This window comes from Cherax quadricarinatus, chromosome 8 (genome assembly GCF_038502225.1).
Source record: "Cherax quadricarinatus isolate ZL_2023a chromosome 8, ASM3850222v1, whole genome shotgun sequence".
NCBI classification, from domain to species: domain Eukaryota; kingdom Metazoa; phylum Arthropoda; class Malacostraca; order Decapoda; family Parastacidae; genus Cherax; species Cherax quadricarinatus.
In genome coordinates, this window is record NC_091299.1 from 10,148,382 (window position 1) to 10,168,326 (window position 19,945).

Sequence of the window (19,945 nt, forward strand, 5' to 3'; positions counted from 1 at the left end):
TCATTTGTGCTTTTATTAGTCCTGAATCCAAACTGAGAGGGGTCGAGTATGTCTTGAGAGACGAGGTAGGAATAGATCTGCCTATGAATTAATTTTTCAAAGATTTTAGAGAGCAGAAGTAAGCTAGATATTGGTCTATAGTTATTCAAGTCTGTTTGATCTCCTCCTCTGTGGATCGGGGTGACCCTCGCTATTTTAAGAACTGATGGGGAAGTGGAGGATTCAATGGATTTGTTAACCCTTAAAATGTCCAAACGTAGATCTACATTTGTGCGCATAGTGCTCCGACCTTGATTTTCTACGAAAGAATGCAATAAAAAAATGTAGATCTACGTTCAGAGCGCTATGCGAGTGAACATAGATCTACATTTGGACAGTTTAAGGGTTAAAGAGTGTTGCAATACATGAGAAGCTTTTTTGTATATAAAAGGTGGTAAGGTATTTATATTTCCTGCCTTGTTTTTAACCCCTTCAGGGTCCAAGGCCAAAATCTGAAGTGGTGCCCCAGTGTCCAAGAATTTTCAAAAAAAAAATTTGATATTTTTCTTATGAAATGGTAGAGAATCCTTTTGTGAAGGTAATAAAACAAAAAGTACGAAATTTGATGGAAAATTGACGAAATTATGCTCTCGCAAATTTTGATGTGTCAGCGATATTTACGAATCTGCGATTTTGCCGACTTTGACTCCCATTTTAGGCCAATTACATTATTCCAGTCGACCAAATTCTTAGCTATTTCACTAGTATTACTTCTATTCAATCGATTGAGCACAAGAAATCGCCAAGTCAACTGTTTCAACTACAAAATAATGTGATTGGAAATTGGTAATTTGGTCAATTTAACACAAAGTTCAAAATATTCCAATTTCAAAATAGGGTCCAGAATAAACAATGTAGGTATTCCTGGGACTAAACTAACATTTCCTCTGTTCGTTAGTTACGTTTTGAGGCTTTACAAATAAATTCCAATTTGATTTCTTATTCACATAATGAATTTTTATTCACACCAAAAAATAGAAGATTTACTGTTATGCAAAATTGTAATAATTGTATAAATATTATCACCACATTTGTAAATGTATATTAGACCCACCAGCTCATGTGTATTAGACATGTGAGGTCATTTGTTTACTCTTGAACATCGGCAAAATTTTAACATTACTGCTACTTTGAGCTCAGTTTCAAGCCATTTCTAGTGCTAAAACCAATCAAAATCATCTCTATTTCTGTAATATGCCTTCCATTCTATCAAATGAGACCAAGAAATCGCAAATACAACTATAAAAAACATACGAAAAAACACTGCAAAGTCACTGTTTTAATCGAAAATCATGGTCTCAGTTTTTTTTCTCTCATTATACACAATGTGCTGCAGGATTTGCTTTATGTGGTGCACACATACCACATAGATGTATTCTCTCATATCTAGGCCCAAATGTACCACTCACAGTTTATCAGAGTGAGCTGAGCTCATGACGTAGATCTACGGTTTGGACACTAAACATAAAGCCGTAGATCTACGGGACAGACCCTGAAAGGGTTAAGGGTGTTGATGATGAGCGAGACTGCTGTTGGGTTGGTTGGAGCTAGAAGTAGTGTATTTGGGTAGGTACCCATGAGGTTGTCTGATGGATGGGTGTTTGAGCTTGGGATATTGTTAGATTCTTTCCTATGGTGGAGAAGAAAACATTGAGTTTGTTTGCTGTTTCAGTTGGTGGGAGCAGGGGTTCGTCTGATTTTGTTAACTTGAGTGTTTTGTTTTTGGATATCTTTTTAGTTCCTAGAATTTCAGATAGGGTTTTCCAGGTCTTTTTCATATCACCTTTTATGTTATGTAATTTGTTCTCATAATACAATTTTTTTGACCTTCTTATCAGGCTGGTAAGGATTGACAAGTAACATTTAGAATAGTCTCTGGTTATTTGGCCCATTCTATACTTTTTTCATATAGGTGCTTTGTATTAATGGATTTAAGGATGCTGAGTTTTAGCCAGGGACTGTTCAGTCTCTTAGCTGTGATCTGTTTAGTTTTTTGGGGCAATGCTTGTTATAGATGTAATTTTTTTTTTTTTTTTTTAGAAAATTATTAATACATTCATCAGTATCTGTTTCTAGCTCATTATTCCAGTCGATGTTAATCATAGCTGTTATAAAGTTATTAACTGCTGTCTCATTATGTAGTCTGAAGGTAACTTTAGTAGTTTCTTGGGGCAATTTACCTAGGCTGGTTATAAGAACATAAGAAAGGAGGAACACTGCAGCAGGCCTGTTGGCCCATACTAGGCAGGTCCTTTACAATTCATCCCACTATCAAAACATTTGCCCAACCCAATTTTCAATGCCACCCAAGAAATAAGCTCTGATGTGAAAGTCCCACTCAAATCCAACCCCTCCCACTCATGTACTTATCCAACCTAAATTTGAAACTACCCAAAGTCCCAGCCTCAATAACCCAACTAGGTAGACTGTTCCACTCATCAACTACCCTATTTCCAAACCAATACTTTCCTATGTCCTTTCTAAATCTAAACTTATCTAATTTAAATCCATTACTGCGAGTTCTCTCTTGGAGAGACATCCTCAAGACCTTATTAATATCCCCTTTATTAATACCTATCTTCCACTTATACACTTCGATCAGGTCTCCCCTCATTCTTCGTCTAACAAGTGAATGTAACTTAAGAGTCTTCAATCTTTCTTCATAAGGAAGATTTCTAATGCTATGTATTATTTTAGTCATCCTACACTGAATGTTTTCTAACGAATTTATGTCCATTCTGTAATATGGAGACCAGAACTGAGCTGCATAATCTAGGTGAGGCCTTACTAATGATGTATAAAGCTGCAGTATGACCTCTGGACTTCTGTTGCTTACACTTCTTGATATAAATCCCAGTAATCTATTTGCCTTATTACGTACACTTAGGCATTGCTGTCTTGGTTTAAGGTTGCTGCTCACCATAACCCCCAAGTCCTTTTCGCAATCTGTATGGCTAAGTTCTACATCATTTAACTTATAAGTACTAGGGTTATGGGCACTCCCAAGCTTCAGAACCTTGCATTTATCTACATTGGACTGCATCTGCCACTTTTCTGACCAAGAATAGAGCTTGTTTAAATCCTCCTGAAGTTCCATAACATCTACGTTTGAATCAATTATCCTACCTATCTTTGTGTCATCGGCGAATTTGCTCATATCACTAGTAATTCCCTCATCAAGATCATTGATATATATTATAAACAACAACGGGCCCAAGACTGATCCCTGTGGAACGCCACTTGTTACAGATCCCAACTCGGATTTAACCCCATTTATGGACACTCTCTGCTTCCTGTCAGTGAGCCATGACTTGATCCACGAGAGCACTTTTCCCCCAATGACATGAGCTGCCACTATCTTTAACAGTCTATGGTGCGGAACTCTATCAAAAGCCTTACTAAAATCAAAGTAAATAATATCAAATTCTTTATCGTGGTCAACAGCCTCAAAAGCTTTACTGAAGAAAGTTAATAAATTAGTTAGACAAGACCGGCCTCTTGTGAATCCATGCTGAGTATCATTAATCAAGCTATGCTTATCGAGATGGCTTCTTATAATCTCAGCTATAATTGACTCTAGTAATTTGCCTACAATTGAGGTCAGGCTTATTGGGCGGTAATTTGACGGTAACGACTTGTCCCCTGTTTTAAAAATAGGAATTACATTAGCCATCTTCCACATATCAGACACTACACCTGTTTGAAGAGATAATTTAAAAATATTAGTTAATGGTTCACAGAGTTCCATTTTGCATTCCTTAAGAACGCTTGAAAAAACCTCATCAGGACCCGGCGACTTATTTTGCTTCAGTCTGTCTATCTGCTTCACAACCATTTCACTAGTGACTGTGATGTTACATAATTTATCTTCTTCTAGCCCACTATAAAAATTAATTACTGGAATATTGTTAGTGTCTTCCTGTGTAAAAACTGAGAGAAAATAATTATTTAAAATCGAGCACATTTCATTCTCTTTGTCAGTAAGGTGCCCATAGTTATTTTTAAGGGGACCTATCTTATCTCTAACTTTTGTTCTACAGACCTGGAAAAAACTTTTTGGGTTAGTTTTAGAATCCCTAGCAACTTTAATTTCATAGTCCCTTTTAGCTTTTCTTATCCCCTTTTTAATGTCCCTCTTAATGTCAATATACTGATTCATAAGATGACCCTCACCTCTTTTGATACGCCTATAAATTCCTTTCTTATGCCCTAGTAGATATTTGAGCCTATTATTCATCCATTTTGGGTCATTTCTATTTGATCTAATTTCTTTATATGGGATAAACGTTCTTTGAGCAGCATGTATAGTGTTCAGAAAACTGTCATATTGATAGCTCTCTTCGTTACCCCAGTCAACAGATGATAAGTGTTCTCTAAGCCCATCGTAATCTGCTAAGCGAAAATCTGGGCCTGTTACTGAGTTATCGCTACTATCGTACTTCCATTCAATGCTAAATGTAATTGATTTGTGGTCACTAGCACCCAGTTTCTCTGAAATTTCTAAATTATTAACAACAAGGGATTCATTGTTTGCCATAACTAAGTCAAGCATGTTATTTCCCCTTGTAGGTTCTGTCACAAACTGCTTCAAAAAACAATTCTGAACTACTTCTAAGAAGTCGTATGATTCTAAATTCCCAGTCAAGAAATTCCAATCAATATGACTAAAGTTAAAGTCTCCTAAAATTACTACATTATCGTGCCTTGTGGCCTTAACAATTTCCTCCCATAGTAGTCTCCCTTGGTCCCTATCTAAGTTTGGGGGACGGTATATCACTCCTAAAATCAGTTTTTCATGCCCCTCTGAAAATTCTATCCAAACAGACTCTGTATGTGTTACTTCAGACTTAATACCCGTTTTTATGCAACAGTTCAAGCGATCTCGGACATACAATGCCACCCCACCCCCTTTCCCAATACTTCTATCTACTTGGAACAATTTAAAGCCCTGAATATGACATTCTGCAGGCATGTCCCGACTTTTTGAATTAAACCACGTCTCAGTTAAGGCAAATACATCAATGTTACCTGCACTAGCAACTAATCTCAACTCGTTCATCTTATTCCTAGCACTACGGCAATTAGCATAATAAACATTGAAAGACTCTCCTTTCTCTTTACCCTTCCTGCTCATTTCTGTTTTTCTACTAAACCTATTACTGTCCTTATCACCCAAAGTCCCTGGCTTTTCAATATCTACCTCGTTCTGCTTATTACTAGTTCCCCTAGAACTCGTAATATTACTACACTGGGACTTCACTGTTTTCCTGCCAAAACCCATACCACTAACTATTCCTAGTTTAAAGTCCTAACTGCTCCCTCCACTGCAGTTGCCAGTGCTACCACCCCAGACCTAGATAAGTGAACCCCATCCCTGGCATACATGTCATTTCTGCCATAGAAGAGGTCCCAGTTGTCAATGAATGTTACCGCATTTTCCTTACAGTATTTGTCCAGCCAGCAATTGACACCAATTGCCCTGGACAACCATTCATTTCCAACTCCTCTCCTTGGCAAAATACCACATATGACAGGGTTCCCACCCTTACTCCTAATTATTTCTATTGCTGACCTATACCTGCTAATCAGGTCTTCACTCCTACGTCTGCCAACATCGTTGCCTCCAGCACTGAGACAGATAATAGGATTGCTCCCATTACCTCTCATGATGTCATCCAGACGGCTAACAATATCCTCCATCCCAGCCCCAGGAAAGCAAACTCTCTGTCTCCTACTCCTGTCCTTCAAGCAGAACGCCCTATCCATATACCTAACTTGGCTATCCCCAACAACAACAATATTCTTACCTTCCTTAATGTCTTTTGTCGTGACGTTCCCAGTAGTCGACTCACATTCGTCGGGTAGCACTGAGAATGCATTAGATGTTTCCACAACAGTTTCCACGGCAGTCTCTTTCTTCTTCATCGTTTCTACCTTTCCATTTGTCTTCTTGATCGTCAACTTCGTTCCCTGCTGTCCAGCCACTGACCAGTTTCCCTTCTTGACCTGAGGACTCAAAACAGGAGGACTACTACAAATCTTCTTGTTTTCCTCGGTCAGTCGCCGAATCTCCATCTTCGCCATCCTCAATTCTTCCTTAAGCTGTTGGTAAAGTTGTTCAATGGAGGGCATCTTGCTTCAATTCGTAGAGAGCGCGCAAACAAGTCTTCACAGAGCTAAGTACACGTCACCGCTGCGCAAAAGCCAACTCAATCAGGAGCTACTGCGCAGCACGTCCGCACGGCCCAATAGCTAGTGGTCTGTGGCGTTACCTGTGATTATGCCTGATTTTAAAGGGGATACGGTGTTAGTCCAGATGTGATCTAAAAAGGAGACACTGGTCTCATAGATTCTTCTGGGTTTTGTTATTGTTGGTAGCAACAAACTGTTACTCATAGTGTTTGTGAATTTGGTTACTTGTGGGTCCTGATCATGTAGGAGATCTATGTTGAAATCTCTTGTGAGCAGTAAGTGATCTTTGTTCATGAGTGCATCAGTTATCATGTTTCCTAATTTTTCACTAAAATGGTAAATGTTTGACTGTGGTACTCTGTAGATGTTGATGACTATGAAGGGCTTTTGCAGGTCTTATGATTTAAATTTAGCTATTATATATTCTCCATGTTCATCCCTTTTGCAAGGATTATTGATACATTCAAGTTGATTTGAGTAGTATATAGCTGTTCCAATTTTCTTCTTATTCTTTTTAGTAATTATTACAAGAAAAGGGGTTACTAGGCCATTGTTCCCAGCATTTTAGTTGACCTTCACAACACGCATGGCTTATGGAGGAAAAGATTCTTATTCCACTTCCCCATGGATATAAAAGGAAAAGTAATAAGAACAAGAACTAAGATAAAATCAAAGAAAACTCAGAAGAGTGTGTATAAATAAATGTGTACATGTATGTTTAGTGTATTTAGTGTATTTAGTGTATTTGGGACCTGGCGAGCTGTTGGAGTGTGAGCAGGATAATATTTAGTGAAGGGATTCAGGGAAACCGGTTATTTTAAATAACCGGACTTGAGTCCTGGATGGAAAGTACAATGCCTGCACTCTAAAGGAGGGGTTTGGGATATTGGTAGTTTGGAGGGATATACAGTGGACCCCCGGTTTACGATCAGCTCCCAATGCGACCAATTATGTAAGTGTATTTATGTAAGTGCATTTGTATGTGTATGTTTGGGGATCTGAAATGGACTATTCTAATTCACAATATTCCTTATGGGAACAAATTCGGTCAGTACTGGCACTTGAACATACTTCTGGAATGAAATAATATCGTAAACCGGGGATCCACTGTACAGTGGACCCCCGGTTAACGATTTTAATCCGTGCAAGAGGGGTAATTGTTATGCGAAATAATCGTTATGTGAATGAATTTTCCCCATAAGAAATAATGGAAATAAAATTAATCCGTGCAAGACACCCAAAAGTATGAAAAAAAAATTTTTTTACCACATGAAATATTAATTTTAATACACACAAACTGAAAAAGGCATGCACACTTACATGACACTTACTTTTATTGAAGATCTGGTGATGATTGATGGGATGGGAGGAGGGGAGAGCATTATCTTCTTACTGTTTAGAAGGGGAATCCCCTTCCATTACGACTTGAGGTAGCAAGTCCTTTTCCGGGGTTACTTCCCTTCTTCTTTTAATGCCACTAGGACCAGCTTGAGAGTCACTGGACCTCTGTCGCACAACAAATCTGTCCATAGAGCTCTGTACCTCCCGTTCCTTTACGATTTGTCTAAAATGGGCCACAACATTGTCATTGAAATAGTCACCAGCACGGCTTGCAACAGCTGTGTCAGGGTGATTTTCATCCATAAAGGTTTGCAGTTCAACCCACTGTGCACACATTTCCTTAATCTTTGAAGTAGGCACAATGGATTCCACAACTGGCATAGGCTTCTCAGGGTTAGCCCCAAACCCTTCAAAATCTTTCTTAATTTCCATACTAATTCTCACCCTTTTTACCACAGGGTTGGCACTAGAAGCTTTCTTGGGGCCCATGGTCACTTATTTTCCAGAAACAGCACCGAAAACACTGTAATAATACGAAATATTCCGAGTGTATGCTTGGATGTTACCGCGGAGGCTGGCTGGTAAACAATGGGACGGGCGGCACATGTGAGGCTGGCTGAGGGCACATTGGACGCGTCTCGGACGAAAATCGGTGAGCGGGTTTTTAATCGGTATGCGCGGCAAAAATTTTGCGATAAAAGTAAGCGGTATGCGGAAAAATCGCTATGTGATGCCATTGTTATGCGGGGCTCCACTGTATTGTATATTTTTATACATATATACTTTTAAACTGTTGTATTCTGGGCACCTCTGCAAAAACAGTGATTATATGTGAGTGAGGTGAAAGTGTTGAATGATGATGAAAGTATTTTCTTTTTGGGGATTTTCTTCCTTTTTGGGTCACCCTGCCTCGGTGGGAGACGGCCGACTTGTTGAGGGAAAAAAAAAAAAAAACTGTTCCACCCCCTTGCTGGTCTGTCCTACAGTTGTGTATGGCTGTGTAACTAGGAATGGCATAGACATCTGTAGTACCAGGCTTTAGCCAGGTTTAGGTGAGTGTGATGATTGATATACTGGTATGCAGGGAATTGAGTAATGCTGTGAGGTCACCGTAATGTTTGCTCAAAGATCTGACATTGTAATTAAAGATAGTCATGTTATTGTTGCTCTGAGTAATGTCTTTACTTGGTCTGCTGTATAATAATTACAGTTGCTGTTTGATGCATTTAAGTCATTTAATAAAATGTTGGTATCAGGATCAATGCTTGTAATCATATGATTGTGTGATTCTACAACTAGACTTTTGAACAAAGTATTATGTACTAAATATTATGAAACTAAACTTATTTATCTTACTAGCTAATGAATTTTTTCTAGTAGTTTTTAAAAGAAATTTTTTATAGGGATACTGTTAACTCTTAATATGGTACAATTTTATGATTTAATATTCAGCTCAACCTGGAGCTCATTACCTTTGTAACTTGGTCATGATTATGACCAGATCTAGTTCATTACCTTTGTAACTTGCTCAGCTATCAAAACTTTGGAGTCCAGTCCCTGGACCAATTATGTACCTCTGTAATCTTTTGACTACCGCCCACAGGATGGGTATGGGGTGCATAATAAACATCTTAAACTAACTATTCAAGTGTTGTATGAATACTGAACACAATAATACTGATTGGTACTGGAAGTGAAAATTAAAATTAATAGTCTGTAGGTAATGGTAGTCAAAAGAGAAAATAAAGAAACAAACTTAATAGTTTATACATAGTAGATTAAAACAAGTAATTATATAGTACAGAGAAATTGCTAACTCTTATTATGGCACAAGTTTGACAATATAAACTTGCACTGGTTATCTGTTCTATAATAATAGTTTATAATAATAAGCAAGTAATGGTAAATTTAAAAAAAAAAAATAAAAATAAAAAAAAATAAAAAGAGGGTTAGTTAAAAATTATTGTAGTACAATTTTTTCTTTCTTTCAGGAGACTCGGTATATATTACTAAATGTAAAAGGAGAAACTTTTGTTTTTCCTTTTGGGCCACCCTGCCTCGGTGGGATACGGCCGGTGTGTTGAAAGAAGATCTGTAAATTGTCCTAGGTAGTAGGTTGGTAGACAGCAACTGCCCTGGGAGGTACTACTCTCCTGCCAAGTGAGTGTAAAACGAAAGCCTGTAATTGTTTTACATGATGGTAGGATTGCTGGTGTCCTTTTTTCTGTCTCATAAACATGCAAGATTTCAGGTTCGTCTTGCTACTTCTACTTACAATTAGGTCACGCTACACATACGTGTACAAGCATATATATACACACACCCCTCTGAGTTTTCTTCTATTTTCTTTCTAATTCTTGTTCTTGTTTATTTCCTCTTATCTCCATGGGGAAGTGGAACAGAATTCTTCCTCTGTAAGCCATGCGTGTCGTAAGAGGCGACTAAAATGCCAGGAGCAAGGGGCTAGTAACCCCTTCTCCTGTATATATTACTAAATTTAAAAGGAGAAACTTTAGTTTTTTCTTTTCGGCCACCCCACCTCAGTGGGATACGGCTGGTACGTTGAAAGAAGAAATAAAGAAGTTTATTGCAGAATATCTGTAAAGTGTACAAGCATATATATACACACCCCTTTGGGTTTTCTGCTATTTTCTTTCTAGTTCTAGTTCTTGTTTATTTCCTCTTATCTCCATGGGGAAGTGGAACAGAATTCTTCCTCCGTAAGCCATGCGTGTTGTAAGAGGTGACTAAATTGCCGGGAGCAAGGGGCTAGTAACCCCTTCTCCTGTATAAATTACTAAATTTGAAAAGAGACACTTTTGTTTTTCTTTTTGGGCCACTCTGCCTCGGTGGGATACGGCCGTTTTGTTGAAAAAAAAAAAATCTGTAAATTGTCCTAGGTAGTAGGTTGGTAGACAGCAACCGCCCATGGAGGTACTACCGTCCTGCCAAGTGAGTGCAAAACGGAAGCCTGTAATTGTTTTACATGATGGTAGGATTGCTGGTGTCTTTTTTTCTGTCTCATACACATGCAAGATTTCAGGTACATCTTGCTATTTCTACTTACACTTAGGTCACACTACACATACATGTACAAGCATATATTTATACACATCCCTCTGGGTTTTCTTCTATTTTCTTTCTAGTTCTTGTTCTTGTTTATTTCCTCTTATCTCCATGGGGAAGTGGAACAGAATTCTTCCTCCCTAAGCCGTGTGTGTTGTAAGAGGCGATTAAAATGCCAGGAACAAGGGGCTAGTAACCCGTTCTCCTGTATAAATTACTAAATTTAAAAAGAGAAACTTTCGTTTTTCTTTTTGGGCTACCCTGCCTTGGTGGGATATGGCCGGTTTGTTGAGAGAGAAAAAAAAAATACAGTAAAGTACTTTAGTGCATTTTATTATTTTTTTAACATAATTCTGATATCTGGACACCCCATATTAGTCTGTGATATTCAGAGTTTACTGCAATAGCCTGTACTAGACCCATAAAAAATATAAAATAATACTATACAAATTTTAAGTACATTATAGTCTAAGTTTTGCTAGAAATGCTATACATTTCATTTGAAAGATCTCTTAGATGTATCAGTAAAACATCAGCAGCAGTTTCACAATGCTGTATATTAATCCTGTAGATTAATTCTGCTGCTGAAAAAAAAAAAATAAAGAGCTCACACCAATATTAGGAACTTACATGTCAATATCTTGAATTCCAAGTTTGCCAGCAAATCTCTTGCCCACTTCACAGCCAAACCACACACATTCTCCACTTTTTATACTCTCACAACAGAGTTTCATTAAGGTTTCCACAGGCTGGTTATTATAAACGGTCAGACGGCCATCTACCATATTTCCTAAACAATCAACTGTATATGCCAACCCATATGCATTGTTAGGTCTAGGATCTGTTACTAAACATACCTGGAAAATAAAAAGGAAAAATAGTGCACATTAAGTCATTTACTGAATTTAGAATACAAAAGTGAATTACCATTATTATAAGGCATATACTCTACCATCTATGTAAACTGGAAATTGCAAAATAAAATTAGAAATGGATGTTGCGCAGAATGAAATATGCATGAAAATAAATTATATAAGCAACAATTCTATTGAAAATGTGACTATGAATCTGTCAGCTCATGGCTGGGTTTGGTCTTTTCATAAGAATTGTAACATAAGTGAATGAAACTCAGTAATTAAGAATCTTTAGCTGATTTCCAAGTTACAGTCTCATATGATGCTCTGTGAAGCCTACCAGGAGGGGTGAGATATAGTATTTAAGTCCCTAGCTTAACCTGCCACAATTTTCATAAAGGAAGTTAGGGTAATAAACTTGTGAACTAGTGAGACCACCAAAGATGTAGAAAAAATAATTATAATTCTGAATGACCCCCCACTCTGTATAACACAAAACTACAGAAGAAAGAAAACCAACTACAGACCTTGTCTTCAACGTTATACACAATTTTCACATATTCAGTGTAGAATTCTAATGGGGTAAGGGGTCCAACTTTATGGTATGCCTTGGCCTTATCATAATATTCCCAAGTAAATGTTTGAGGAGGAATTCCAAGACAAATTGATACAATTCGATATATTTCACTCATCTGGCGTATTAGCGTCTCTGTAACTGCAGCATCATCACCACCTTTGTTGATTACTGTACGCAGTTCTCGCGTGTATTCTCTCAACTGAAAAGAAACCAAAATATATTACAAAGAAACAATCAATGTTATACTTAAAATATAAATATTTCTCATCTAGAGGGGACTGGTGTACTTTAAAGGAATATTTATCCAATGCATTGGAGCGACTCTTTCCTTCCATGATCAAATCTGACTGCCTCATTTCCTGGGTTCTGCATGAGTCCTACAGGTATAGAGTCCTCCAAGAACTATAATATAACAGACTAATAGAGGGACTGCCCAAGGGCCCATTAAATCAGAATAATGTTAAAAAATATAATAAAATGCACTAAAGTACTCTGTATTGTATTGTACACACAAATTACAGATTTTTTTTCATCAAACCGGCTGCATCCCACCGAGACAGGGTACCTAAGAAGAAAAACAAAAACTTCTCTTTTTAAATTTAGTAATGTATACAGGAGAAGGGGTTACTAGCCTCTTCCTCCCAGCATTTTAGTTCCCTCCTATGACAGGTATGGCTTACGAAGGAAGAGTTCTGTTCCACTTCCCCATAGAGAACACATTACAGATATACTGCAATAAACATTGAAAATAAAGAAGTTAACAGAACAATTTACCCATTGAATTTTGCCCATAATTTTAAGACTGAGGTTTACCATATTTTTAGCAAATATTTCATAATCTACAGCATAAATATTCAGCAAAATGTACAACAGGTGATCCAACTACTGCCTCTACCTTACTCTGTAGGATTTTGGTCATCCTCATGGAGTTTTCAGCACTAAATGATTCTGGGAAGGATTTCTTGGGCATCACACCATACCTGAAATATCAAGAAAATTATGTTGCAATCCTAACAATACTTAATACCATTTGTGGCCTACACCTGATCAACACCAAATTATCATAGTTTATACATATAAAACATACACTTACTCAACTAAATAAGTTAGATACACTAAGTCTCCCAACATGCAAATATGCTGTTGATGAAAATCGTAGAAAATACCAACAAGTTGAAGATTAACCCTTTCAGGGTCGACAGGTCCTCTCAGAGACTTGTTCTCAGGGTCGGCCAAATTTCAAAAAAAACAAAAAAAAAATCTTATGAAAAGATAGAGAATCTTTTCCCAATCATAATGACAACAAAAGTATGAAATTTGATGGAAAACTTACGGAATTATGCTCTCGCGAAGTTAGCGGTCTCGACAAAGTTTACTCATCGGCGATTTTGCCCACCTTGAGCCCTATTTTCGGCCAATTCCAGTGTACTTGTTGACAAAAATTATAACTATTTCGCTAGAACTCCATTTTTTCTATCGAATGAGTACAAGAAACCACCAATTTACTGATTTCAGAATTTAGCAATTTTGTCAATTTCACACAAATTTCATAAGATGCCAATTTCCAAATAGGGTCCAGAATAAACAAGAAAGACATTCCTGGCATTAAAATAACATTTCCTCTGTTCATTAGTCATGTCCCCATGCCCCTCTTACATTCTTTTGCTTTCCACTTTGAATTTTTATTCTCACAAAAAATAGAAGATTTACTGTTATGCAGACTACTGCATTGGTGTAGAAATGGTATAAATATTATCAGCGCACTTGTGAAAGGATATTAGACTCACCAGTTGATGTGTATTGTACGCATAGCATGATTTGTTTACTTTTGAACTATGGTAAAAATCAAACATTTCTGCTAATTTGTGCGTAATTTCAAGGTAGTTTTCTTTGTAAAACCAGTCAAAATCATCTCAATTTCTAGAATATGTCTTCCATTCTATAAAATGAGACCAGGAAAACTAGAATACAACAATAAATACCATACGAAAATATAGTGCAAAGTCGCTGTTTTAATCCAAAAACACGTTCAAAGTTTTTTTTTTTCTCATTACGCACTGTGTGCTGCAGGACTTTTTTTATGCCGCACACACTGACCACATAGACTCATTCTTTCATATGTAGGCCTACCAGCTTTCTCTCACTAGATTTGAGGGCGCTAGAATTTAGGCATACTAGTATGTCAAAAACCCTGGTGCGTAAGCCGTACTAGTACGACCGAAACCCTGAAAGGGTTAAAACACATGTGCAACAGTTGGGTATCTTTATAGATGAAATGTTTTGCCTACACAGTAGACTTCTTCAGTCAAATACACAGGAAGTATTTGAGGTGGTCAGTCTCTAAGCCTCGAGAAGAGTTCAGCTCCTTGGTCTAGAACGATTTCATTACTACTGCTTTCTCTACATGTATTTGACTGAAGAAGCCTACTGTGTAGTCAAAACATTTCATCAATAAAGATACCCAACTGCTGCACGTGTCTTAACCTTCATACAAATAGCTGCACCTATCACTTCAATTTACAAATTGTTTAAAAAAAAAAATAACACATAGGATGGTTATGTTTCACACAAGCTTGTGTGAAACATAACCATCTATGTTTCAGAACCCACATTTTTCAATTATACAACTTTCTTATTGAAGGCTATTTCACAGGTAGCATTGGCTTCCCTTTCAGCCATCTGCTTTAAAAAATAAAGTCAATAAGCACCTCTTAAGTCCAACTTAAACAATGCTTAGATCAATTATATTAAAGCCTGATGTACTAATAGGAATACTGTTGATCTAAATCATATTAGCATTCATACTGATACCCTCACTATTATCAATCTGTTTCAACATATATTTTTTAACACATTGCCAGTCTCCCACCAAGACGGGGTGACCTGTAAGAGAAACACTTTTATCACCATTCACACTATCACTGTCTTGCCAGAGGCACACAAATATGACAGTTCAGATGTTCCTCCAAACAGCAAATATCTTAAACCCCCTCCTTCAGAGCACAGGCACTGTATGAGTACATACTTCCCACCTCCAGGACTCAAGTATGGATAATGGGTTTCCCTTAATCCCTTCATAAAATATTACCTTGCTCACACTCAATATATATGTTAACTGAAAATAAGTTCTACCTTGGCATTCACCAATGCACATGCTATACCAGATTGTTACATGAAATCTTATAATTTCATATTATTCCAGTAAACTAACCTAACTGTACCACTGGCCAATATTTATAAGTCAATTTAAAGTCTGCCCGAAAAATATCAGTACAGGCAGGCCCTGCTTTGCAGTATTTCACTTAACAGCATTTCACTAATGCAAAGGTTTTCATTTATACCCATTCTTCACATTATTCAGACTTCCTACAATAAATATATTCACTATTCACTATAAGCCAAGGACAGACAAAAATATTTTAAGGTAAGTTTCGTATATGCATTTTTTAGGCCTAGCTATATTGCTCAATTTATGAAAGTGTAAACATGTTATCAGGCTTTTATATTCATTTGAAAGTGAAAAAAAGCTAAGATTCACTTTAGAGCAATTTTCGCTTTACAGCAGTAGCCCGGAACCTAACCTGCTGTATGAGCGGAGAGAGCCCTCTTACAGCTGTAAATATTCAATGAAATTTTAGATGCAGATATTTGTAATTTGAAGTACAGGTCTTCCTCAACATTCGCGAGGGTTAGGGGATCAAGAGCCTCGCAAATGTTGAAAAATCGCGAATGTTTGGTGCCCCAATATATTGTAGGGAAATATAATTCAATACTGCTTCCTTAACTTGTTGAACCATGAACAATCATAAAATACATGAAAATGTCGTAAAATATTGTACTAAATACATACATGTTATGGTTTAATAACATGTATGTTATTAAATACCACTACCTCAACCACTGCTTCCACCAGTGCCTCAACCACTGCCTCAACCACTGCGGCGCACTGCTCGTATTTTGGTACAATTTCTTTCTTCAATTATATCATGTTTCTCAATTCCTTTGCCAAAGGGCTGGCACTAGCAAGTTTCTTTGGGCCCATGGTTAATTATGTAGCAGTCGCACTCAATCTACATGCACCAAACACAATGAATTACTATAGTGAAATGTTTGGAAGAGTGTGGAGACTATGCTCACTCCAGCATAAACAAAGTCACACTGACTGACGATGCCTCAACCACTTCTTCCACCACTGCTTCAACCCTCGTATTTTTGTACAATTTCCTTCTTCAATTCTATCGTATTATTATTATTGTTATTATTATTAATACGACAGAATTGAAGAAGGAAATAGTACAAAAATACGAGGGTTGAAGGAGTGGTGGAAGAAGTGGTTGATGCACCGTCAGTCAGTGTAGCTTTGTTTATGCTGGAGTATTAGTCTCCTCTCTCTTCCAAACATTTCACAATAATTCATTGTGTTTGGGGCTTGTAGATTGAGTGCGACTGGAGTGGTAGAGACATTGGCAGAGGCAGTGGTTGAGGCAGTGGTTGAGGCAGTGGTTGAGGCAGTGGTTGAGGCAGTGGTTGAGGCAGTGGTTGAGGCAATGCTTGAGGCAGTGCTTGAGGCAGTGCTTGAGGCAGTGCTTGAGGCAGTGCTTGAGGCAGTGCTTGAGGCAGTGCTTGAGGCAGTGCTTGAGGCAGTGCTTGAGGCAGTGCTTGAGGCAGTGGTAGAGGCAGTGGTAGAGGCAGTGGTAGAGGCAGTGGTAGAGGCAGTGGTAGAGGCAGTGGTAGAGGCAGTGATAGAGGCAGTGGTAGAGGCAGTGGTAGAGGTAGTGGCTGAGGCAGCAGTTGAGGCAGTGGTTGAGGGAGTGGTTTTTAATAACATGTTATTAACCCTTAAAATGTCCAAACGTAGATCTACGTTTTTTCAACATTTGAAAGTATGTAAAAAAACATAGATCTTTTCTTTTTTTTACATTTGAAAACGTGTAAAAAAAAACTTTGATCTACTTTTTTTTTGTTATATTTGAAAATATGTAAAAAAACGTAGATCTACTTTTGGAGCACTACACATGTGAACGTAAATTTGTTTGGACAGTTTAAGGGTTAATATTAATAATAATACATGTTATTAATAATAACATGTATTATTATTATTAATAACATATATCTTATTAAATACCACTGCCTCAACCGCTGCCTCAACCGCTGCCTCTACCACTCCAGTCACACTCAATCTACAAGCACCAAACACAATGAATTATTGTGAAATGTTTAGAAGAGTGTGGAGACTAATGCTCACTCCAGCATAAACAAAGCCACACTGACTGAGGATGCCTCAACCACTTCTTCCACCACTCCTTCAACCCTCGTATTTTTGTACAATTTCCTTCAATGTTATCGTATTATTATTATTATTATTATTATTATTATTATTATTATTATTATTATTATTATTATTATTATTAGCAGTAGCAGAAATGTTTGATTCTTTGCCGTGTTCAAGAGTAAACATATGATGTCACCGTCCAATACCTGTCCGAATAGCCATTCCAATATTCAGTCATGAATGGGTTGACATTATTTATACTGTAGTTTAATAGCAAATAATGAACAAACAAAACACTCACTACACTGAGTGGTGGGAGGGCTGGCTGCCAGTTTTGGGGGTCAAAGGGAGGGTAGTAGGGACTCGCGGATGGCGGGAAACTTAAACATGATTTGGCGGCTGGGAATATGGCGGTTGGGAATTTGGCAGTTGGGAATTCGCGAAGGTGTGAAGCCCGCGAAAGTTGAAAATGCGAATGTTGAGGGAGACCTGTACGCTTCTAACCTGGAGACCTCCTGTACTTTAGCTACTTGGATACAATGGTTTACACTTACTGTGTTGGGTAATAGCAATGTTATTACATTGTGGCAAAGAGAACAAGTGCATTTTAACCAAAATCATTTATATAAAAAGCAATCATAGATAATAACTGGGACTGCTTTTTCTCTTTGCTTACCTATGTTCAGCTATCTCCTTACCATCTCAATTAGAATTCTTCTACAGTACATATCTCCCTGGTATGCTCAGTAAAACTGTGACTGCTATTATTATTGTTGCTGCTGCTGCCACCGTCACCACTGCTGCTGCTGCCACTGTCACCACTGCTGCTGCAGCACAAAAACAACCAAAACAACAGGAACAATAAAAACAACAGTATACTGTTTCCCTTAAGTACTTTTAACTACCAAATTTTATCAAATAACATAATTTTACTGAGGATACCAAGCAGGTACATTTTTTTATTATTACAGGCAGGCCCTGCTTATACAGCAGGTTAGGTTCCAGGCTACTGTTGTAAAGAGAAAATTGCTGTAAAGTGAATCATAGCCTTTTTTCACTTTCAAATACAGTGAACCCCCGCCTTACGATATTAATCCATTCCTGAGAGATCATTGTAAGCCGAAATTATTGTTAGCCAAATTAATTTTCCCCATAAGAAATAATGAAAATCAAATTAATCCATTCCTGACACCCCAAAGTATGAAAAAAAAATTTTTTTACCACATGAAATATTAATTTTAATACACACAAACTGAAGAAGACATGCACAATTACACCTACCATCCGACTTACGACCTGCTCGACATACGTCCACTCAACTAACGACCGTGCATCTGGCAGCTGGGCTGGGCCGGCTGATGGGTGTGCTGTACAATATTTGACAATACTCACGGCGGCAAATGCGTCATGCAGGCAGCATCACTTTGAGTAACCCTGCCCTATCAGCAGCATCATACTGTATTAACTGTACTAACTGGACAGTAAAGTTCACCATGGCCCCTAAGATGAAGTCTGAATCTTGCACTGGAGATTGTGGCAAGAAAGGCTCTTACTCTCCAACTCTCTATTTGTTTTCACTGTTGCACATAAACCTGTCTGTATCTGTCTGCCTGTATATCTGTGTCTGTCTGCATCTGTGTGTGTCTGTTTCTATCTACCTGTGAGTCTGTCTTTGTCTACCTGTGTGTCTGTCTTTCTGTCTACCTGTGTGTCTGTCTTTCTGTCTACTTGTGTGTCTGTCTCTCTGTCTACTTGTGTGTCTGTCTTTATGCCTACCTGTGTGTGTCTGTCTACCTGTGTGTGTCTTTCTGTCTACCTGTGTGTTTGTCTTTCTGTCTACCTGTGTGTCTGTCTGTCTACCTGTCTGTCTTTCTGTCTACCTGTGTGTCTGTCTTTCTGTCTACCTGTGTGTCTGTCTTTCTGTCTACCTGTGTGTCTTTCTGTCTACCTGTGTGTCTGTCTACCTGTGTCTGTCTTTCTGTCTGCTTGTCTGTCTCAGAGCCACTCATTAAGAGTGTAATTGGTCTTGAAGACGCCATATTAACCCTTTGACTGTTTACGCTGTATAAATACGTCTTATGCGCCACTGTTTCTGACGTAAATATACTCAATAATTCTAGCGGCTTCAAATCAAGCGGAAGAAAGCTGGTAGGCCCACATGTGAGAGAATGGGTCGGTGTGGTCAGTGTGCACCACATAAAAAAAATCCTGCAGCACACAGTGCGTAATGAGAAAAAAAAACTGATAGTTTTTTTGGATTAAAACGCCGACTTTAAGGTGTATTTTCGTATAGTATTTATCGATGTATTTGCGTTTTCATGGTCTTAGGTGATAAAAAGGAAAACATATTACAGAAATAGAGATGATTTTCATTACTTTGACGATGAAAACGACCTTGAAATTGAGCTCAAAGTAGCGGAAATGTTCGATTTTTACCAATGTTCAGGAGTAAACAAATCACACCACACGTCCAATACACGTCAACTGGGGAGTCTAATATTCTTTCACTAGTGCACTGATATTATTTATACTATTTTTACAATAATGCAGTAGTCTGCATAACAGTAAATTTTGTATTTTTTTGTATGAATAAAAAATCAAAAT

General features: G+C 37.7%; 1 protein-coding gene across 1 annotated transcript in view; it reads right to left on the bottom strand.

The window, feature by feature from the left end:
* Positions 1-19,945, bottom strand: part of LOC128685347 (bleomycin hydrolase) — an 88,975-nt gene that overhangs the window by 13,578 nt on the left and 55,452 nt on the right. The window contains exons 6-8 of the mRNA XM_070082853.1: positions 12,965-13,049; positions 12,020-12,268; positions 11,269-11,495 (exon numbers count right to left, since the gene is read on the bottom strand). Of these exons, the coding sequence (XP_069938954.1) occupies positions 11,269-11,495; positions 12,020-12,268; positions 12,965-13,049 (561 nt within the window). The remainder of the gene's footprint in view (positions 1-11,268; positions 11,496-12,019; positions 12,269-12,964; positions 13,050-19,945) is intronic.